Below are 24,770 nucleotides of genomic sequence, written 5' to 3'. Positions count from 1 at the left end.
CACCCTATCTTCATTGCATCTTTGAAGTGTCATCACAACTGACAAGTGTGTCAAAAACAGGAAACTGAAAAGAAATCTTAACTAGTGTATCAACACCAATCCACCATGAGAGCCATTCCTTGCTATTCAGAGCCACGCTTCGAGTTTCAGAGAAATCAGATCTTCCTAACTGATGGTTTAAGCAGCAATACCTCTTAACTTCGTAGATGAACGCTGAAAACATATTTCTGACGGAGGCCAGTTTCAGCGGACACTATGCTGCTGATCATTTAACCATCTTCAAAATATGCTGTGTTTTGTCACTAACTTCAGATACTTTTTTCATGTTTTTGGAGAAATGGAGAACCATGGATTTTTTTCAATGGGATAAAACTAGCTGATCTCTTAACAAAATCTCACTTTCACACACACAAAATTCATTATGACCCATTTCTTCTACCAACATAAAACTGGGTTAAAGGCCTTATATTTTACTTCATTACAATTAAAGTATGTGGCTAAAGAGAAAAATAAGCTTTAGAGCATATAGAGTGGTACTGTAAAAAAAAAAACACAACAAACTAGCAAACTAACAAACAAAAACACACATCTCTTCGCCATTAAAAGTCTAAGCATGCATAAAAAGATTTTCTTTTGCTGGAAAAGGGTAAAAGTTAGTACTTGGTCAAGTTATAAAGCTGGAAACTCTACGATTTCCATTTTCTGTGTTGTTTTAGCCTCTTCCTCTCCTGCTACCAGCTGTTGAACTCAAGAACCACTGCTTGTCCCCGCATGTTATGTGTAGTTGCTATAAAGAATATGCTATGTTTTCCCATCCTTTCTATTATCGATGTGAAAGAGGAATGGCTGTGCTGGAAATAAAAATTATATTCATTCTTTGGACTGAAATGAACTCATCAGTCTGAGAGACCTTAGAACAAGATATTTATAAATGCAAATTCCTTTTTTTTTTTGGGGGGGGGGGCAATGCAGCCTTAAAAATATCAGACAGGAAGAAACAGAAACATCTCCATTGATTTTGATTGTTTAATACTCAAGAGTGAAAAAGTGTAAAATCACAAAGCTTATACCACCACAAAAATGCAGTTTCATTGCAAGTAACCAAAACACAAGCTGCCTGCAGTCTCATACAGCTGACATCAACAACCCAGTTTCAACATTCTTACCGTCTTTTTAAACACCTGCTATTCACAAACAGTCAATACAGAGTTCTAGATCTCTCACACATCTTTCTAGATTTGATTCCTAGACCAGTGGTTTACACATTTAGAAAAGAGTGCCCCCACTCCTGATCTATTTCAGCATATAAATACATAGTTTTTACCCCCCAAATTAGTAATCATTATTTTAAAAGCTTTTTTCCTAATCCGAACAGCATAAAAATTCTTTTTTGTATTTAATGAAAAGCACAGCTTATATAAGCAAGCTTCAGAAGCGCATGCTGACCGAGGTTATATCACCAATCCTTTCAGCCATGTTATAATACTTATGCAGAAAGTGATTATATAGGGTGAGTTAGTACATTACACAGTAAGGTATATTTGCTCTTACTAGTAACCTATGGCCCTGATTCTGCAAATGTAACTATTAGGCTTGCAGGATGTGATTGTCTACCTAACTACGTTTTGTTGCCTGGAGGTAGTGTTATCCAAAAGCTGTCATGGTGTCAAAATGTCTCAGATTAATGAGAGCTAAATGGAAAATTGGCTGCTTATATAAAAGTTTTTAAAACTTATACAATCCATACATGTTTCTTCATAGGTATAAGATTTCTTTGTTTTCACAGCCTGAAAGTATTCTTGCAAAGGAACTGTGCATGTATTCAAATGTTATGCTAATGTACATTGACAATTCCCTAGACTAAACTAACTTTCCAACAGCTCACTAAAATCCTGATCTTAAATGGAACTAAAGAAAGTACACTAAAGAAATTTGTCTCTCCAGACAATCAAACTAGTACTATATCTTGGTATAATCTACTATACCTGACAGTGATATTAATAGGAATTTTTAAAGAGGTGTTATTGCCTCAATGGAAATACTTTTTTTTTTTTTCCCCTCCTGCAATACTAGAGACACCTTGTTTTGTGATTTATATGCTCCTTACTGACTTATTCCTTCAGTTGACATAATCTGCTGAGCAGGTGAAGATAAACACAATGGAGTGTTGGTAGAGTTGTTCTTAAGGAGAATGTCTGTCAAAGCATCTACAAGGTATCAATAAATAGGATTGACCTTGTAAGTAGCTTTTTGTTGATTACAAAATACATTCTCTGCAGATATTCTTAGATTTATTTTACAGAAAATGTTTAAGTTATAGGTTAGAATCAAACTTTGAGAATATTAACGCTTTTTATTATTATTATTATTTTTTTTTAAACTCTGTTGCTTATTATAGACCTGACTCATTTCTTTATTTAGTTATTTACTACCTGAAGTACAGAATTTGCTTGCTTACGGTTATGCATGTAGCTGGAAAATTCTGGTTTATATGATATTATTAAAATAAACATGTTACCATTTTTAAAAAGTAGATGGTCAGCTAAGGAAACAAAAGTATAGGATGATATTAGAAGTATGACAATTAATAACATCCTATTTATAAATAGAAGCACAGGATCTTTTATAAGCACGTATGAATAATTTTAAAAAATATTATTATTATTACACAGTGAATGGTATAAATAAGCTCAGCATACATGCCTTTAGTGCTCCTACACACCTCAGTTTCCTATTCGTTTTCCAGCTGTGTGTTACACAGCCAATTTCAACAAATGATTTCATAATATGTAACTGAAAAAATATCCAATCCTAACCAACACTGGCACTCGTGCTGTTGCATTTATATAAAGCCAGGAAAATATACAGAAAACTTTGTAATGCAGACAAACCTCCTGAGTTTGTCTTTGGAACACTGATAACAGCTTAAATATACTTTATACAGCTTTAAATTTAGTTACTAAGGCACACAACGATTAATCTGTCCCATATCTGGAACAGAATGATATGTCAGTCAGCATGTAGCTTCTCCTTAGCTTTGCATTTACATTCATATTATAAAGTAGCAGTCAGTTTCGAAAAATCTAGCTTCTGTTAATATTAAAGAATCTGAAAAGTGAATATCCATGCCAGACTAAGATAGTTTCACTAGATTCTAATCTGGGTTAGCACACACAGAACTATGTTTACAGAACCACAGGAAAATAATTCTGAGACTACCAGACCGGCACACCACAGCCATCCGGATACGGGTGTGTATGCTCTGCAGAGAAAGTGTGAGAGAGTGAGTGAGTGAATGTGCGTGTGTGCATGTGAATATAGCAAATATAGCAGCTTTTCATTTCTCTATGATTCATATTTCTTGTATGTGTCCAGTATCGTATCTTCTTACCCCAGTGACAAAAATATTTTCGCTGCTATTTTTGTTTCTGCTATCACTGCACAGTTCAGTACAGTTACTGGTTCTGGCTTCTGATCCGGACTTTGAAGTCACTGAATTGCAATTGTAAAACTGAATTATATCCTTCACTTAACCCATGTGCAATCCAAGTGAATTAGCCTATTTTCAAATGGTTTAAGTAGAAACCAACTTTGGCCTGAGAAAAATGTTATAACCATAAAAAGGAAAAAAAAAAAAAAGCGGGGGGGGAATTAAAATCTCAGGTTGGGCTACGAAAAAAAGGACATCTCATTTGTAAACAAAGAAAGGATTATCTGGAAATTACCTGACACGTGATGATCATAGACGTGATCAATATAATTTTTACATTTTTTCTTCAGAACGGAAAACGTATCAGCTAATTCCACTGTTATGAAATTATGCACTATGTAATGTTTAACACTTCGCTCTTATCCTTAGCAATACCTCGTGTCAAGGTAACCAATATACTGCAAAATAACTTGATGTTGTTAATGTGTGTAGACACTGAAGCTGTAAAGAGTTCTTCTCCTTACATCAGTGGAAATACTATCTAGCTTATTTTTTAAATTGGATTTTTCAAAAATATTAAACGTACTCTGCAACCATAAAATCAGTATTTCTCACTAGGAGTATCACGAGAAATTCTTGCTTCAGCGTTACCTCTTGTTTTTTGTTTTTTTTTTTTGCATTACATTGTAGCTACACAAATAACACCATTTTTGTCATTTCTTGCTGTGCATAGTTTCATCCTAAGAATTTTTTTTAGTTGTTATAGATGTAGTAATTTTATCTTATCTTACAATGATTTCATTAGATATCGCATACAAGTACACAGAAATAGAACTGAAAACCAGCTACCTACCACTTTCATTAGTCTTATGACCTCTTATATTTGTGGTTAGTAGCTTAAGAGAGAATTGTTGAATATTTTAGTAACCAAGAAGAATATAGTATTCAAAAACTGAAAAATCCTATTCAAATACACACTTGTTAATTAACCTGCTATAAAACAAACAAAATTACAATCCTTTCAATTCCCCACTAGTAAATTTCTGTCTCTACGGGTGGAAAAATCTCAAGTCACTGGAAACACATCTGGGGAAAAACACATTAACAGCATGATTTCTCCCAAAAATAAAATTTCCAGTAAAGTAAAAAGTGTGCTGAATAGGCAAAGGCTTAAGATTCAATACTTCTCAGTCCACTATTAGTATCTAAACAGATTGAATGTCTCCCCATCCCTTTTTTTTCCTGTTTAAAAAAAAAAAGGATAATCACAACCTGTATAAGCAAATTACCAAGTAGACTTCATTAAAGTGTCCTTTCAGAACCACTGTCCATCATTCTCATCATCATCTTCCTCCTCATGGTCCAGATAGAGAAGAGCAACTTTCTTTTCATCTGAAATAACTGACCTTTGGTCTACCATTCTTTGCAATTGTACAGTTTTATCAAAAGCAGACTCCTCCACTACCTTTTCACCATGACCTTGGGAAAAACTGGAGAGAATATAACCACTTCTTTTACTTTCATTTTCTACAGTGTGGTCACTTTCAACTGTAATCTGTGACTGATTAAAAGAAGGGTCTTGCTTATTAGATATGAGCATCGTTGCTTGCTGTTCCCCACTTGCCACTGTAGATGCTCCACCCATATTGGAAACATCCATTTGAAAAGTAAAAGATGTTTCTTTGGATCCTACTTTAAAATGCTTTACGGACCTACCGCTCTCAGATGACTCTTCTGTATGTGAAAGATCTTCCAGTGTTTCAGAAATGGGTCTTGTAAAAACTATTTGCTCAGTGTGAGTTTCCCCAGGACTTATTTTAACATGCCTGAAAGATGTATTGATATCTGAACTACCTTCAGTCTCTGAAAGATGTCCTCCTTTATTAATAAACTCTGGGATTTCAGAAAGGGAGCCCTGATATATGATACGCTCAGTGGTTTTAACTCCTGTCTGACCTAGTCTAAAATGCTTTACCGAGCCTTCTGAAAGAGTTCCGTCTCCCACTTCACTGATTTCTATGTGCTCAGTGATGGGGCCCTGGTAGATGATTTTTTCAGCTGTCATAAACTCTTTGGGACCTAACTGAATGTGTCTCACTGAACTTTCTGTCTGTGAGAAGTCTCTGGCGTCACTGACCTCCACTTTACCAGAGATTGGTCCTTCAAAGATAACTTGTTCTGTATGAATCTCTTTTGGACCTAATCTGAAGTGCCTTGCTGATCTGACATCCACAGACCCTTCTGTCTGAGAAAGATTCTCCGAGCTATTGAGCTCCAGGGAGCCTGAAACAGGCTCTCCAAAAGACATTTCTTCAGTTACTTGCCTTGATCCTACTGTAACCTGTCTTGTGGACCTGCTGAAATCTGATGAAAAATTCTGCTGGGAAATATTTCCAGAATCAATCTCTTCAATAGTTGTAGTACTGGGGCTTCTAAAAATTACTTCTTCTGTGGTTTGGATTTCTTTAGGACCAAGCTTAAAATGCCTCACAGACCGGCTCATCTCTGATGAGCCTTCTGTCTGAACAACATCTTCCGTAGCACTGAGCCCGAATGTTTCAGAACCAGGCTGTTCATATATGATCTGCTCAAATCTCTGGACTTCTGTTGGACCAACTCTAATACGCCTGATGGATTTGCTCTCATCAGTTGATTCTGGTGAGTGGGAGACTTCTCCAAAATCTGCAGTTTCCAAAACTGAACCATCATAAGTAACTTTCTGAGTGGTATGATAGCCTGTGCCACCACTCCTCCTCACTGTGGATGAACTGTAGACTTCTTGATCAGCCAAAGGAGTGTATTTATCACTACGTGAAGAAACATCTATTTCTATATCGCTTTTACCATCAACAACTCTCTCTGAGCTCTCTTTTTTCACAGAGTGCAATCTTGTCTTCTCCCTCTCACCTGCAATTACTTCACCAAGCTGAGCTACATCAAACTCATCAGCATTAAGGGTCTGAGATAGATTGACTTCAGCAACAATTGTCACCGAGCCTCCCTCATCTGTTTTGTCAACTTTTTTGATATCAAATTCTAAGCTACTAGAGTCAGCTTGATTTTCTTTTGTTAATGCAGACAGCTCTTCTTTCACACTTTCTGGGAGACTGCCTTCCAACTGCTCCAAAGCTTCCTTCAAGTGATGTTTAGGGTCCTTAGCTTCCTTTGATAAAAGACCCTTTATTGAAGTCTGAAATTCTTGGGGTATTTTTATTTCTTTTTCAATAACAACAGATTCAACATGGGATGTTCCGGCTTTGGGATGCTCTGTTTTTAAAATATGGGCACTTGCTTCCTCTCCTACCACTCGATATGTTTCTTCCGTAGAGCTTACAACTTCATCCCTCTTACTTTGTGTGCCTTGCAAGAATTCATCTTGCCAAGAATACTTAATAGTTGATTCTTCTTCTATATGTATTTGCCCATATACTGAGTCATCATCTTTTTCATTAATAATAGGATGATCATCGGGAACAGATACAAAATATTTTTGTTCAATAGGTGAGTCATCTTCCTCGGTGACTTCCTCCACATGAGTGAAGCTCTCGTGGCGTTGTTTCTTCTTTTTAAGATCTTCATGTGTAAATGTTACGGTTTGTTCCTCATCACCATAGCGCTTCTCTCTCTCAGGGAATGTATCTTCCACTTCTTCTACTTCAAAGGGTGTTGAAAAATCAGTCCTTTCATCAGCGGCGTAATCTAGTGGTTCCTCTACAATCTCTACATTAACAGACAAATTCTTTTTGCCCTCACTTCCTTTCAGGCCCTGATGTACTATATCTTCTATCTTCTGTTTGGAGGGAGTTCCCTCAATGCCCTCTCGAATCACTTTTCTAACATCCTGGTTTGAAAGACTTCCTAGGTCAGCTTCATCAGAAATATCTATCTTCTCCTGAACGCGAGATTGCACTGTGGTCTTAGTCTTTATTTTCCCATCATCTGGTTGTTCTTGCTTATTGAAATAGGTGACTTTTGTGTCTGTTGATATTTGGGAACTAGAAGACTGTGTAAAACTTTTAAGAATGTCAGCAACAATATTTTCTGCAATATTTTCAGTTGACAGAGTTCCCGTTTTATGACTTCTGTCACTAATTCTCTCTTCATCTTTCAGACTAGATTCTGTAACATTGACTTCGTGAATTTCAGCAGGCTTGGTTACATGGTCATCTGTGGAAGTTTTAAAACCTTGAAACCTTATGTCTTCTTTATTCTTCTGAGATACTTTGTCAGGAGCAGGCGTTTCAAGAGTGATGGGTATCTCAATGACATCTTTGCTTCTGGATACGTCTGTATCTTTTTTGGTTGATTCGCTTTTCAGAGTTCTTGCATTAGAACTATCAGCCCCTGTTACCTTCTGATTAATGACTTCCTCACGGACATATTTTCTCTGTTCTACGCCTGTTTTTGTCTCAGTCCTCCTTCCAAAATCAGCACTTCTTTCTTGTATGAAAGTCTTCTCATCTGTCTTCTTTTTCTCCTCCTTTGTTTGTTTCTCCAGCTTATCTTTTTCTTTCAGCAGAGATATTTTTTCCTCAGTTGGTTTGCTACCTTCTCTTTTTTCTTTAACCGTGGTCCGAGTTTCGGTTATGGTTTCTTCATATGTAGATGGTTTAAAATTGGTATTCAGCTCATAAATTGGAAATTTAGTGAAGCTTGGCTTTGTTCTTATATTTTCAGTAATCTCTGGCTTTTTGTCAGCTTTGTTGTCCTTGTCTGATCTTTCAGTGTGTGCTGATTGTTTTGAAAAAGATACTGTGGATGAAGCTGTAACTTCTGTTTTCTTTCTTTCTGGTATTGTCTTTTGCTGCATCTCAGTGTTTCTCCAGCTGCTGTAGGATGGAGTAAACGCTCTTAATTCTTTGTGATCTGTCACAATCCTTTCATCCGTTCTAACAGTTGTCGAAGGGCGATATATTGAACCAAGTACATCTCTTCCAAAAGCTTTTCCACTCGCTGATGTCTGTGATCCAGCCTGTGTTGATTGAGCTGAATAGTGTGCAGAACTGCTTATACTTGCTGCAGGTATTCTATATCTTGTATCAGTGATCCTGATAGCTGGTGAAGCTTGATTTTTATTTCTTTCTTGATAAGCAGAGTAAATATCTGTGTAGTTATATGAAGTGTTTATAATATCTGCAAAAAGAGTATAGGTGACCAAACATTAAAATAATGGCTTGTATCTAAAAAGAATATAAAATATAGAGAACTAGGAAATGTAATATTAGAATTCTGAAAGAAACAATGCCTCTTCATTTTCTGTCAAACTTTGGCAAGGCATTCCTGTAGGTTTTGCATGATAATTATGTCTATGTATAAAATATATTAAAGCTGAAAGCAAAGCTTTTTACTAAGTTGCAAGTGCTTGCTAATTTTATGTTTTGTAATCTACTGGTTTTTATGATATTTACTTAAGAATTACACATTTCAAATTCATATTAAGGTTCGTTTACATTTAAAACTTCTTATTAAACAATGTCTGCTAATATCCCACGCTTTTTTTTTTTTTTTTGCTTTGTTAGTCAAAGTGGCCTGAAGCTGTTCAGTTTCTATGAAGAATGAATGGCATATCTGCAGAAATTGACAACACAAATACAACTCTCTGTTGCCACAAGATACAACAAACTACAACAAAAGAGAGTAATAAAGAACCTCTTAGGCCATATCTGCGTAAGCTAATAAAATGGACCAGGAAGCATTGCCTGGCTCTAAGACTGACTCAAATTTACTATTCCTAAAAAGCTAGCCACATCTGCTCTGACTTTTGTAGTGCATCCTGGTCTGCGGTAACCACTGAACACACCTGAGCATTGTCTGCAGAAGGACCAGCTAGTCCAGATCAAACTGTGCCGGGGCACTGCTAACAATTTAACACCACACGCAAACGTATGCGAGTGTTTCGGCCTAGGCCCGACTCTGTTTAATTTGCTGCTACAGATACAGCCTTCAAGCCTCTTCTGGGACTACTGCCTATGATAGTCTGATGATTTTAAGATAACACTTAAGATAAAACTCAGGCGTATTATCTAGACTAATTCATGAGAGTGGAGAGTGGCCATCACAGTCAGATCAAAGGTCCATATCGTGTCCTGTCATCTAGTGTCCTGTTTTCAGTGACCAACAGTAGATACATAGGGAAGAGTATAAGAACAGGGCAAGTAAATAGTGATACTTCCCTGGTATACTCTCACAGCCTCCAGAGATTTGCAGCTCCTAAGATAGAAATGGTATCTTTATGTTTAGTAAGTCTTGGATTTTTCTTTCGTTACTCTGTTTAAAGTTCTCTTTAAACCCACGTAAACTTATTAACACTCACAATATCTCGTGATAATGAATGCCAAGGTTTTAACTAAGTTTTGTTAAATACCTCTTGCTCCATATTTCAAAACTCTCTTCAGAGCTACGTGCATCCAAAAGCTTTGCTTTTAGAGCTATTTTTCTATTAGAGCTACAAAACATGACTTCCTGCTTACCTTTTCCACCTGATTCATGATTTTATAAGTTATCTCATATAGCATAGCACTATGTTGATTTAAAATACTGAAACTCAAAACTGACTCAATATTCACTTTGCTGTACACTGGTAAAACGTATACTTCAGAAACACCGTAATGCAATAGTTTCCAGTTATATTTAATTTCATTCAACTTTCATTTTTAATAGTAATTTTTTACCTTGAGGCAATCGCCCTGCAAGCTGATCTCTCCATGTAATAATCCACTGGTTGCTCTCCCCTTCCAACAAAGCTCTGCAAAACACATAGAATGCATTCCATCAAATATTGGGAAGAATAATCATAATATTTAAAATGTATAAGTCTTAGAAACTGAAATAATTATTCTGCAGGTAGGTCAGATCCTGAGTGTTTTTCACATCCCATATTTTTATCAGTGGGAATGAGAAATCTTTAGCTTCTTCCAGATTCTTAGTTTACTGAGTCCAATTCTTCAGAACATTACAATAATCTTACAGTAGGTTATTGCAAAGAAACCATACAGTTTTACGTTAAAACTTCCAAATTAGTCAATATACTACTTCTTGAAGTGGGCAAGATCCACCAATTTCCACTATGGAATCACAGAAGCTTGCAAAATTTTCCAGAATGATGGTCTTATAAGAGAGCTAGGAAAAAAATGAAGCCAAACAAAACTTAGCAAATATTCAGTAAAGCTTTTTCAGAGAAACACATGGAAGTGTTTTATAACGAAAAGGCAAAGATGAGAAAATATTAGCAAGTAAATAATCAGCAGCTTTCCTGCTGGTAATATAGTACTAAAAGTGGTGCAGATGATATATAAGGGAACTGCTACACCCAGGATTTCTAATTTCTATCCTTTCCAAATGAAAAGGGAAGAAAAGTATTACTACTGCTGTCAAATGCTGGCTAGTGCTGGAGGAAACAGCTTACAGTTTTAAATTGCATTGAAGTAACTATTCTTTGATCTTATTCTATCTGAAATCAACACAACATATTTTACAGCACAGAACTTGGAAAAAAAAGTTGTGATAGAAACTGCTCGGTTTCTTTTAGTGGCACCTCTCTTTGTCTCCTGTGTTCATCAGCCTTCCATCTATTTGTTTGCTGCTGCACCTCTCTAACAGTTCCAGGAAGCTGCCACTTCCACAAGCCTTGTGGTCAAGGCTTCCTCATGTTGACCAACCCAGACATCATATTAGCTCAGGTGCACTTTTTCAGAAATGGACAGGACAAACTAAATTGTTTACTTTTATGGAGATTATATCATTACAAGCAAAAGAGCCTGGATAAAAGATCCAGCAGGGAACAACTGCTGATAATCTGCTCCCTAGTTTTGCCTATTACCTACTTTCAGTGTGCTAACTCACAGAAAGGGAACCGTTAGGTTGCCTCTTCTGTGCTGCTGGCACACATCATCTGTTCTAGGAGACACTGCACCCAGTCTATTGCTATCCTACCTTTATGCCAAACATTGTTCCCTATACAGCATGCAGGAGCAAAGGCAACACCTCTCCTCAAGAACAACCTGACAGCAGCCACAGCCTCGCTCAATTCCTAAATAACTTGCTACCCTCCATTTTCTTCTTTCTACAGCAGTGGAAAATACTCCAGAGGTACATTTCCCAGAGATATTAGCAAAGCTGAGGGGCAGAACATTTTCAGAATTAACTGTTCTACATTAAGAAAATTCATACAGACACACAACATACTTATGTCCCCTTGGGGGGAAAAAGGACTAAGTCCATTCTCTGTAATTACCAAACTGCCCTATAAAAATAAAACTGTCTTCTTCTATTTACCAAGTACAAAAAATAGATGCCTGGGTGACATCTTATTCAGTCCTGGAATTGTTAGATATGGTGGTCTGATAAGACTGGATGTCAGAATTCCTGGTAAATTCTCTGGAAATTTGTGTGCGCTTTCTTCACTCCTGCTACCCATATGCTTGTACAGTCTGACATGAAGTATGTCCAGCTGCTCTTCAAGAAAAGAGGAAAAAAAAGTGTCCCTTTTCCACTTTTGCTGAGGTATGAGCTATGCTATACCCTGAAATAGTGCTAAACTGCTGCGTTGTGGTGCAGCAGCCTAAAAATCCTACGGCAGGTTCTTTAAATATGCAACTGAATGCAATAATCAGCATGGTACTCCGGTGTTCTTATAGTCGCTTCTACTGCCGAGGTAACTGTTTCATCATTTCCAGTTTTGGAAATGCCAGATGGTTTGCACTGATAACACAGAGCCGCAACGTGAAAGTTGTCAAGAGGGAGGCTGGAGGACTGTGATAGCTGAGGCTTCTGACTCCCTGGGGGGAGCTGAAAGTACGTGAAGATTTTGGGATAAACACATTTGCTGGGCATTTCTAGAAAAATGAATAATGCAGACATTTTAGATTAGACACCTGTAGATTTTACATGACATGACTAATCACTTTGGACATTGTATGCTTCTTTTGGTTTCTGACTGCTCCTAGATCCAGTAGAGCGATGCTGCACCAGCAAAGATCATTTGCAATTTTGTTCTTTGCAACCATGAATTTGCCTAGATTCAGAAGAAAAGACAGATTACAATTACCTAACATTATTTACAGGCTACTTTCCCCCTTGAACAGGCTCAGATGAACGCTTTTACTTGTAGTTTGTTGGTCAATTCAACTCTAGGACATCCTTTATTAGGTAAAACCAAAGTAAAAGCAACTTGTCTTTGTGCATGTTAAGAGAGGCTTGCTAGGAATTAAATCACTTCAGCACTTCTAGAGAACGTTCCCAAGAGCAAACATCTTATCTGATGAAGTTAATGGATGCCAAAAAATTTGTTCTGAAAGACTTGCTAGAAAAGTTGGTGGCATTACAGAACAGTACCAAGGAGCTGGCAATGAAAGCGTTAAGCATGATGAAGGAAACTAGGAATGTGGGTAGTTTGACTAAGGATTTCTGGCTGCTGTTAAAACAACAGTTGTTCAGTTGCTGCAGCAACGTATGAAGTCACTAAAAATAAGTTCCAAGAGGTAACTGTATATGGCAAAGGGCAACAGCACACAGAAAAGCTGGAGCTGAAATATTACTACTGAAAATATGTTGTAATTGAAAATGAAAGGCAAAACTTCATGAAACCTCTCTAAAACTGGACAGTGTTCTACTGTACACAGTTCATAATGCATTTCTTCAAGTTTATCAGGTAAACAAGAAAATATTAAACTGACTTTAATTTAATAAGCCAGCATAAGAAACTGCAGTGCAATGTGCTGAGCACTTGTTGGGAAGCCAGCAAAGTCAGGTTCTGTTCATCAGCTTCACCATTGCTTTAGTTTATGCAGGGCATTTTGCTTCTCTGTTCCTTTGCATATCTTCTTAATACTAACTTTAAGTCATAAGCTCTTTGTGGTAAGGACTGTTTAAACCTCATTTTAAACCTGAATAATAGATTAATCTTAACTGTATAAACTTCTAAGTATTTACAGTAATAACAACAACAACAAATTCTTCCAAGCAGCACTCTTCTAAAAAATAACTGCCAGCCACTTCCTTGAAGTCAGACCCCACATGAGATATATCCACGCTGTGCTAAGACTTAGTTTAAGCGTTGACAGAAAATACTACAACTGCACCTTTAACTCGTCTCATTATTAATACCATTTATCTAAGGTAAGCAGCTACATGGTGGCCAACCTAAAGACCTGCTGTGTGCTGGATGATAAAAAATTAGTCCAGGAGAGCAGGTGGATGAGATAAACTGGCTGGGGTGGGAAGAAAGCAGTTACCAAATGTAAAATGATGCCACACAAATGTTATCGTGGTCATTCACAACAGCAATAGCTTGCTCTGTCTCAGTTACAGAAACGGTTACAGAAACCTGAGATGGGGGTAGTTAGTCAACAGGCCACAAAAACTCCTCTCCACCCCAGGTATTTGAGAAGGAGTGGAGAAAAACAAAACAAAAAAAACACTCTCTGGGAAACGGAATGGGGGAAGCATTTTTAGGGGGTAAAGGCCAATCCCACACATCTCGTTTCCATCGTGGGATGAGAGAACAAGGACTGTGCGAAGAATATCAGGTGACTGACTGCACATGAAAATCCTTGGACATGAAAGGCTCAGAATATTCTCCAGGAAAGAAAACAAAGACAAATACAAGGTATTGGATGGCACAAGTTGTAAACAGACAGTAATGCAAGTGACTGGAGAAGCTATGGTGAAGAGCTGAGGAGGCCTTAATGTTGGCGATGATTTCATGAGAGGTAGGATTGAAAGGTTCAGAAGAAGTGCTGATGGAGGAAACCACCCTAAGAAAGATTAGAAAGTAGGCCTGACAAGTTTTTTAGGAGGTCTTGACAATGACCATGACCAAAAAAACATGCTTTGTAGGCTCCACTGCTCCAAAATGCAGGGTGATAGCCTAGAACAGAACATTTGTGTGACACTAAGATTTCAAAATAAAATATTTCAACAACAATACAGTTTAGGGAGATTTAGGGAGAAACCTTAAGCTTGTTTTCTACCTGCTTTTAATTTTAGAGTCTTAAACAGTGAATAGTTCACCGCTTCTTTCTGGAAATAAAACTCAGGATAGTTTAAGTAGTTGTGGTTTTGCAGGTTTCCAAGAACACAGACCAAAATCAAAAGGCGCTTGATAAACATTTACTAAGCATTGGAGAAAAAGGATTGGGAATGAATATTTCCATGAGGCATAACTTTATAAAACCATACAAGATTTCACTTCCTGAGTGGGCCTCAGCGCCCAGAGCAGAAAGTCTGAGCAGAATCCTAGAGGAAGTACACTTGGTCCTTGGGGAAGGGTGTTCCTTGCAACAGGGAACCTTCTTGCCAGTTCAGAAGCAGCACTGACTAATGGAAAGAACTAGCTTTAAAAAGGGACCTGTAGGAGTTGTAAAACAAAGGGAAAATATAGGTGGGAGGTACAAAGACAGCTCCAAGAAGTAGACCAGACACCACACCCTTAACCTATAATGCCAAGAAGCAAGGAACTGCCTAAACCTTCACGGAAACTTCAGGATGTTGAATTGAGCCTGAATAGGTGCCTTTCGTTTCCAATACGCATAAGCAAGGGTATATGTCAAAATGAATGGAAGCTGGTTTCATGTGCCATGGGTATCACAGATTAAAAGGCCTGGCAGAAAGACTGGATTTCAAAGTACAGATCAGCACTCCAGAATTGTCTTACTAAGCAGCTTACTAACTGGATCCATGCTTTTACCCTCTGACAGCAGAGCTGATAAAGGCCATCCAGTAGGGAAGGCATTATTTTCTTAAGTGAGGGGAGGAAAACAAAACAAATAAAAAAAAAGGTAAAACTGCATACGTGTAAAACAAATAAAAAAATGCTTTCCAGCTTCTGAGATTTTAGAAGAATTTTGTTTGCAAGCATTAGTTTTTTGTGTGTTTTTTGTTTGTTTGTTTTTCTGATCTGAACTGCCCATTTCTCTGTATTCATCTCCAGATCTTTTCCAGTGGATAGATACTCATTTGTCCACTGAAGTCTGCCTTGCCAAGACTATCAGTGATACCAGTTACATTCACTACAAACAGATGAAGAAACCCTACACGTTGAGAAAGCATCTCAACTGGACAACAACCACGTGCTGCAGATGGATTGTTCTCTGTTATCAAGGGCTGGGAATCCTTAGACAAACCAATAATGTTCAGATAATCAGTGATAAAACCTCTGGAGAAGTTCCAGAATTTCCTAGGCTTTCAAGGCAAAGCCGAAACACTGATGGTTCACTTATTCACTAAGAATGTGTCAAAACAGCCAAACATCTGGGCATTATCATTCCCAATTCTAGCTGAATACTAATCATTGAATCAATTCTGAAACTTCTGTTATTGTGAAAGTGCTAAGCCCATTTTGCAGATGAATAAACCAAAAGGGGAAAGTTTAAGTGAAACCAGAAGTAGTCAACATCACAAATGGGATTAAGTTTAGACAAATCATATTTTTTGGCAAAAGTAACAGTGCACACAGATAAGGATCACTATTGGCTACCTTTTCCAGAGTCTGCCTCTCCCACTAGTGATGCTGTAGACACTACTGGCTTTCCAAGGATCACTGCGATCCCACTCAACCAACAAAACATCCAGGTACCATTTCTCACCAATTTATAGCAAAGAACTTGTCCCACACGCTGCTTGTGATTGCATCCCTTCCAGGAGCCAGCCTGGGGCTGTGCATCACAGCATACAATACTCAAAGCACCTTGCAGGGACTCTTTTTACTTTTTGATGGACTACAGACATCTTTTGCTCTCTAGTTTGTTACCAAGCTATTCAGAAGTTACTATTGTAAGCTTCTCAAATTTTCTATTATACAATATTTACAATTAAAATACAATTAAACATTTACGCAGGTTGAATATGAAAAATGCACACTATATAAAAGAGCTAATGACTGAGGCATACTTCCTTAAAAAGGATAGGAAAGTATTTAGGATAAAGGATAGGATAAAAAAAAGGATAGGAAAGACATTAAATGTTTGCATATTATTACTTAGCTCAGTAAGAATTGCACTTCTCTTTTTTTGAAGATCAATAGCTCCATGAAATTTAAGATACTGTGCAAGTTATAGAACAGAACACGATCTTTAAAATAAAAGTAGTATCTACCTCCAGTCCATATGTTTTTGGTTTTGTTTTTCTTAGCCTTCTGAATCAATTTTATGCCATGTGCCAACCAATACATCATGACTGTTCGGACAGGAGAAATACTCTGGCTTTTCAGCTGCACAGCTACTAAGTGGTTATATATATATATATATATATATATATATACATAAATGTATATATATAAATACACACATACAGTACTGAGGATTTATTAGCAGAAAAGTTGGTTGTTAATATCTCATTCTTGACCCAAACATATTTCCCTAAGAAACCAAGGATATAGAAAGCCAGGATTTAGTAAACAGACTTTTCTGTGATCTTCCCACTATTCTGCAATTGAAACAAAACAAGAATGGGAAACTCACTACCGACATTGATGCTGCAAGTGGCCAGTAGACGACATATTTAAATGATGAAGTGTGCTGTGTAAGTTGACAGATGGCAGCTACACCGCCTCACGTTTTACTGATTGCAATTTTGAGATATTGGCTCCTCAGCTCGTAATCAAATACAGCATCAACAATTCACATCAACTTGATCAGGAATAAGAAGGTTTCTTACATACCAATATATTTGTACAAAGGTACAAAAGGATTCCCGTAGTTTATATTGGCTTCTCTAACATGTTCTACAGACAGCAGAATAGAATGGGTTACTACAAGAGTTAGTTTTGCTCAAGGGATCAAATTCCATTCACTTCTGCACACTAGTAATGCCTATCAGTGTTACTAACAAATAATATTTTACTATTCTTACAAGTTTTTCCAAAGACCTCAGACAACTTCACAGGTATTAGCAGCCTCCTGAAGGGGTGTCATCTTGCTTGCAAAATCAAGCACAAAATGGCACGGTAACCATATCACAGAACAAGCCAATGGCAAGCTAAAAACTGCTACCAGGGGTCCATTCACTCTGTTCTAACAAAATTAGAATACATACAAGGAGTCTAGATCTGAGGTTCTAAAGTTAACTGCTGGTATTTTAAATGCTGGAAAGATGAGTGGGACTCCCATATCTGGGATTTAAATTACCTCCGATTAGACAATTGAGCGTGACCGCAACTCTTACCTGTAAGTTTCAATTTCAAGGATGAGGCCGGCTTTCACTTGCAGTAGTTCTTGATAGTCCTTCAGGTAGTCTGTGATCGACATGGTCAGGATCTGCTTTTCTTCTTCTAGGGCGTCAATTATCCGCTAAACAGAAATATTGATTTTTAGTTTTGAATGAACTTCAACATCCGTCACACTTGCATGCCTAATAACTTAAGTTTTAATTAAACAAAACAAAAACAAACTCTGAGAGAGCAATAAATCAACATATTCCATCACTTCAAAAAACAGAACAAATCAACTCTGTGACCTCCCCATATACATTATTATTGAAGTAGAATTTTATGCTAAGATTTCACTTTATGCCTTTTGAAGCTAGTTGAATACTTAAGCAAAACCCATTCAAATGCCCTGTACACTAAATACACTGCTTTATAAATGCGACTTGAATGTGATTTATTTTATCATTTTAAGAGCTTAGGTATACGCGTTTAAATCATACTTGAGATCAGGAATTTTGGCAATTTCTTTGTTAAGACAACCTGGCTGATTTCTCTTTGTTAGTATTTTGAGGTCCATAGACATGTGTACCCAAGCCAGTCTTTGGATTCAAGTATCTGGAGATATTCATAGTGCCTAGGAGGTAAAGGATGAACCTTCAGAGGTTCCTTCCAGTCTGGTTTTCTACAGTACTTGGATGCCTGCTTCATAAACCACCCAACATTCTCCTGACTGCTACTCAGAAGACATAGAAGGGATTACTCATTTTCATCTTGATACCTAAAAATAACTTTGCACCTTTACATGATGACTATAAATGATGAGAGTAGGACTGATGAAAAACCTGTCCACCTTCCTTTAACAAGTTTGAAAATGGAGGCAGAAGCTGATAAGCAGAAAAAGTATCCAAACTGATCTAAATTTGAACACACTCTAAAACACTAAATGGAACTTTAAATACTGGGTAACTGCACCCAACAGAAAAAGCAGCGAAGACTTATTCACCAGAACAGTAAGATTTGATTTAGACCAAGGCAAGTGACTCCTCTTGAAAAAACACTGCAGGACACGAGTACTCTAATCACTGGTGTTACATCTCACATGAAGGGCAAACTCCCATCTCCAGAAAATAAACCCTCCTCTCATAATTGAAAGGAGCTTGTTCAGTGCAGACTCAGAACTCAAAGTACTGATGTTAGCTGCTCAGTGTGATTCTTAATTGTTTCCTTGCTACGGATATAATCTACTAACTCAAATCTGTCCTCCTCAGCCAGCAGACTGATGCTAACAGAAATGCTATAGATCACACCTTGTTCTGGGAGCTAGGAAGACAGAAAGGATATCTCAGCAAAGGCCTGACTCCATTTGGTTCACAGCACGTTGCACTAGGCAGGAACACCGAACTGCCACTTACTGAACAAAATCTCATACACACGTACAACACTGAACAGGAATTCATGACAGCATATATTAGATGCATCTTAACAAATCCTTTGCAATACAAACTGCAAAATCAAGACACTAGTGGTCTAGTTTTCAAAAATTCAAAATACTTCACTTTTATGCATCAAGTGTTCAAGTATCACAGCGTGAGCAACAGCATAAAAACAAAGATACAGCAGGGGACTCCCCACTCTGGTTAATGCCACTATGATACACTCTCGGCAGAAGTAAGGTTTAAGAATTAAGAATGCGAAGTGCTGGCATTGCCAACATTAATGGCCTTTTTTAAAAGTTAAAGCAAAAAGAAAGCTTTATGAAGGAAGCTGCCTGTATCTTCACAGACATGTAGGTATATCTCTATAACACATTCATCTTCATTTGCAGCTGTTGCTATACAATTACACTGATGCTTGGGTATTAAACTTAGGTGATGTGACAAACCTTGCCTACAGTCTTCAGTGTATGTTAAACTCTTTTTTTTTTTTTTTAAATGTCAGAAGACAAATAATATCTGCAGCTAATAATAGCAAATAATATCTAAAACAACACCATCAACCATCCCCAGACTCATCCAGCCTGCAGTGGAGGTAACACCCTGTGTGGTCGTGCATGATGGCAAGCAGAACCACTGACCTTCAGCAGCTCTGAGGCAACAGGCCTATTCAAGAACTGACACAATGGAAAATCTCAAGATGAGAAGGGAAGAAAAGTGCCAGGCCCTGCTTTTAGAAGGAAAAGGCTATCAAAAAAGAATGGAGAAGATGTTGCCAGAACCAAAAGAGTCAGCAAAAGGACCAAAAGACAAGAAAGACTGCATCTCTGTGGGACCGACTACCAAAGGTGGTAAGAGCTCTGATCCAAGAAGTGATTTGGGCATTTGTTGCCTCCCCATTAAACAGAGACTAAAATGTACATCTGCACGCATATGTTAAAAAGAGCTTCACAATGCATAGGTGTTGCCGAAGCCCCAGGAGAACCTATACAGAGAGTCTGTATGCTGGACTAAGGGTACAATTCCAAAAGACTGGGGATAGGCATGCCTGTGCTTAAGGCATAGGAACTTTGGCTCCTCACCCCAAAGGTCTGACTTTGAAAAACCACCAAGATTCTACCCACATGGGATCCAGAAGTTTGAGTTAAATACAGTGTCCTAATGATTACCATAAGGGGCTACATACCTTAGCCAACTGTGCAACAGCTCCAAAGGAATTCATTCCAGCAGGAGCAGACACTGTATAGACTGGATGGCAGACAGCCACCGCCTGGCCTTCCCTTATGTTTAAACATGATGCAGAGGACAATTGGTCTTTTAGCATGCTTCCGAGCATGCTAAAAGGTGTATGAAGTTTGGGAGGCTGCAAGCTGACCAACTTCCATTTTGTCAAAGGTAATCTGTATTGTTGCAGCCACGTTTGCTTCACACTGGAGTTTCCTCAAAGGGATTAACTTGCAAAGATTTGTTTCTCATCTACATGAACTGTCCTCCAAGTCCTGGTGAGGTCCTACCAGGACTGAACAACTGAATATACGTGATACTCATCCTTCAGATGTCCCTTTCCAGTCAGCAGTGGGAAAATTTTAGAAGGGCAGTGGCAGGAAAAGAATGTACTTGGGCTGTCCAAACTGTACCTACTGAGGGAATGAAACCAGGGTTTCAAACTCCAGCCCTTTCCATCTGGTACAGTTCACCAATCCCACAACTCACTCAGTGGCTCAGTAAGGGGAGGAACTGACACTCTCTGCTTAGCTGGCTACAAACTGGTACACACAAAAAAATGCACATAAAATATTGATATTATATGTTAATTTGACAAAATGTTTTCTTCTCTGGAGCACCCAGCATCACTGACACGGGAACTAATCCTAAACCCACTGAATTAATGAGGAATTTCTGCCTCTTCCCAAAGCAGCAGGATGAGCTGAGGCCTCTTTTTGCATCTGAAAAACACGGGGCTTCCTTCTGCTGTCACTCCATATGAGAACTGGCACTCAGATCACTGGGAGCTTTTGCGTGAGTATTGTCAGAGCACACAGCTAAAATTATGGAAGTAAGACATAAAAGATCTACTGACTTCATCCCTCGGCATCCAGGATGAGTGAAAATGTTCCAAACAATGCGTGATTTACTGCCTGCAGGGTTCAGCTGAGTTATAACTCCAAGCACATATTTCTATTTAACATTGCTGAAAGCCTTAGCGAGGATAGGGATGGGGCAGGAGACAAGGACGGACATATAAGGCGACTGAATGATGTATGGAAAGTATGAATAAATCTACTTGCTATTGCAGCTGCAATGGACAATAATCACTTGACTAAAATCTGTACATACATATCATTTCTATGTGACGCTTCCCAATAAATAACCACAGAATAGATGCTCTTTAAAGAGTAGCTTGAAATCCATGCTAAATATACTTCTGCCAATAAAAGAAGCAATGACGGGGGAAAAAAAAGGCAAAAAAAAAAGCTTTGATCACAAGAATAAAACCTGAAAAAGTTACTTCTACACATTCTTTTTTTTTTTCCTCACCGGGTGTGAATGAAAGGCTTTTTCCTTCTCACATACAACAGATTTGCCATTGGAAAAGACCTTTTCCATTAGAAACCAGGCAGTTTAGATAAGGAACTGTTCAGAAGTTTTAAACCTTATGGTGTCATTTTCACTACAATTCAAATATTTTTATCTATCCATATATATAAAGATGAGACAGCTCATATGTTTTCAAGTTGGATATCAAAGCACTGTTGTTTTTTCTTTTATTACTATTTATTACTTACTAGCTATTGTTCCTGTAAAAATACAAAGCATGCCAGATGCTCCTGAGAGTAACACTCCTGAAAAGACAGGAGTTTATAATCTTAGTAGCAAAATTACAATCCAGTTTTGAGTATTGAAACAAAACAACTGCAGGGCATACATTGATTTTGATTATCTGACTTCTAAAATGTGTTGCACTGTCTCCACTTGGTCTTCTCTATAAAATTCTTTAAAAATGCAAGCAGATACAGAGACAACACACTGGTATAAAACACCTGAGTTTAAAGAAAGAGTTGGGCATCTGAATACACCCAGTCCGACTGGTTCTAGAAGAAAAATTTGTAGTGTGGATAACGAGTGATACTAAATGCTCCTTTTAAAATAACACTGTATATAAAGGCTTTAAGTTCAAGCAATGATGATTAAAGGTCAGTGACGTTTTCATTTTAAATCACTAATAACAAATATAGATAGCAAAGAGAACATATTTTGGAAATCAGAATAACTAAATATTAGTAGGTATATGTACATTTACATAAACTTATGATCCTAAAAAAAAGGTTAAAAAATGTTCTTTTTCCTCTTTACATTTTCACCTGGCTTTGACCAATAGATAGATTTAATTAGTGAGAGATTTACATACAACTTCTAAAGCTTTGGAAGAGTTTGTATACATGACTGGAAGAATAAACTATCCTGTCAAAAAATGAAAAAAAAATTAAAGTTAAAAGCATTTCTGATTACTTCTTACATGCCTAATTTGCCTCAGTTCACAGCAATCTGCAAGCTACAGAACTCGCAAACAAACTAGTAGTGTACAAAAAGCAGACCCGCAGCAGGTCCCAGTCCTCGCCCACTGGCCAGCACCTCCATGACCTGCCACAGCTGTTCGACCCAACGGGACCGCGAACACACAGGGTTCGGACAAACACGGAGCTCCAGCAGAGTGTTAGTAAAAGGTCTAGCAATGAACAAAAGAAATGTTGCCCTCGGGAAATGGATCGATGGTCTGGATGATCTAATACGTGCTCTCTGCCCTAAATCTGATGAACTGATATTTTGTTGTCCCGGCATCTGCTGATCTGTTCATGCACACAGGGTGATTATATGTGCTGCCAAACGTTATTCTGACTGCAAACAAATCCTCAGCTACAGACGCTATGACAACTCTGTTTAAAACCACCAAAATCCACCTGCAACAGCTACCAGTTATCTACAACATTAAAGTTTTATCTCCAAACAATTCCCACGCAGCCTTAATTTGTTGCACTGTAACAAATCTTCCTGTCTTCAAAAGACTAACTTTTCTCAACTACAGCGTGGACTACTAGCATTTCTCTACGTCCAGAAGTGCATGTAAAGCAGAAAGTAAATTTGGATCCTTTCTCTGATCCCAACAGGTCAGCCTCAAGTCTCCAGGCAGAAGGGAAGCTCCATGTCCCACCGCCCAGGGACGTGGCTCGTCCATCCCAGCGTCAACCTGAGCAGGGCCCTGGCAAGGCTGCGAGCCAGCTCTTGGAACTTGGCGAGGGCACGTCGGGAGGGGAGCACCTGTCACCAGCGGGTCTCCTCAGGGTCACCGTCACCCTGCGGCCCCCCCACCCTTTGCAGCGGGCTCTCCCTAAAGCAGGGCAGGGGGCTCCCTGCAGCCCCCAGGGATGGGCTTGGCAGCAGCCAGCTCTTGCTGGGCCACCTCCTCTTCCAGCCCGGGGAAATCCTGCTGCAGGGGTTAGGGGGCTCCAGGGCTCACATCCCACCAGGGGCCGGGACCTAAAGCAAAAAGCGAGCGGGAGAGCAGGAGGAGACTCCGGGGGAGCAGCGAAGGGGCCGGGTCCCGCCACGGTACCTCGTACTCCTCCACCTCGGCGCTGTGGCGGTCCTGCCCGGCCAGCAGCTCCTCCTCCAGCCGCTCCTGCAGCCCGACCAGCTCCTGGCCCTGCCGCCGGAGCTCCTCCAGGTGCTGGCGGCACTGCCGGCCCTCCTCCCGCAGCAGCTCCAGGTCCTCCCGGCTGCGCTGCGCCTCCTGCTCCTGCAGCGCCCGGATCTGCTCCTGGTAGCGCAGCAGGGTCTCCCGGCAGCTCTGGCCGAGCACCATCTCGTAGGTCCTCCTCCAGCTCCTCCAGGCTCAGCGCGGACAAGGGGGGCGGCAGGGCGGCCAGGTCAAGCCGCAGCTCCCGCATCTCCACCGCCTCCCGCCGCTGCCGCTCGGCCACCTGCCCGTGCTCGACCTGCAGCTGCAGCAGCAGCTCCTCCAGGGCCACGCAGTCGCCCCGCAGCCTCTGCAGCAGCTCCCGCTGCCCGGCCAGCTCCGGCTCCAGGCGGCGCCGCGCCTCCAGCACCTCTGCGCCCAGCAGCCGCAGCTCGGCCAGCTCCCGCCGCAGCCCGTCCCGCTCCAGCTCCGCTTCCAGCTTCGCCCGGCTCAGCTCCTCCAGCTGCACCCGCAGCCAGCCCAGCTCCTGCTCGGGCACCCGGAGCCCCACCAGCTCCTGCTGCCGCAGCTCGGCCAGCTCCCGCGCCAGGAAGCGGTTCTCCTCCTCCAGCTCCCGCACCCGGCCCACGAAGAGCCGTAGCCGGGAGTTGAGCTCCTGCAGCTCCCTCTTCTCGTCCCAGCCCGCTTCCCAGCGCCGCCACATCTTGCCCGGCCTGCGGGCTCGGGGCCGCGGCGGGTCCCCGGGCTGCCGGCGCCGTTCCCCTCCTGCCGCCTCCCCGCGGGGCTCTGCCCGGCCCCGCCGCTGCCCGCTGCTCTGCCCTGCCCCGGCCCGGCTCGGCTCGGCTCGGCCCGGCCCTGCCCGGCCCCGCACCGCCCCCAGGAGCCGCCCGCCCCCGCCCCCGGCCCCGCTCCGCCGCCCCGCGGCGTCCCCTGGCGGGCCCGGCCCGCTCCTGCTGGGCAGCTCGGGGTCCACCCGTACCGGTGCTGGGCCCCAGCTCACCTCAGGCAGCAAAAGCTGGTTTAGGACGCCGGTTTTGGGGCGTGGGAGCCGCTGGAAAGCCTCCAAGG

At 40.1% G+C, this 24,770-nt stretch overlaps 1 protein-coding gene across 1 annotated transcript; it reads right to left on the bottom strand.

The window, feature by feature from the left end:
* Nucleotides 1–1,008: 1,008 nt before the first annotated feature.
* Nucleotides 1,009–24,555, bottom strand: SYNM (synemin). The gene is given in 5 exon segments (XM_035554774.2): nt 1,009–8,563; nt 10,102–10,175; nt 17,591–17,715; nt 23,619–23,876; nt 23,878–24,555. Coding segments are annotated over 5 exon segments (4,803 nt in total). The 5' UTR covers nt 24,406–24,555; the 3' UTR covers nt 1,009–4,745.
* Between the last annotated feature and the right edge of the window lie 215 nt (nt 24,556–24,770).

This window comes from Cygnus atratus, chromosome 11 (assembly GCF_013377495.2).
Source record: "Cygnus atratus isolate AKBS03 ecotype Queensland, Australia chromosome 11, CAtr_DNAZoo_HiC_assembly, whole genome shotgun sequence".
Classification (NCBI taxonomy): domain Eukaryota; kingdom Metazoa; phylum Chordata; class Aves; order Anseriformes; family Anatidae; genus Cygnus; species Cygnus atratus.
The sequence above is the reverse complement of the archived record's forward strand: the minus strand, read 5'-3'. Positions and strand labels throughout refer to the sequence as shown.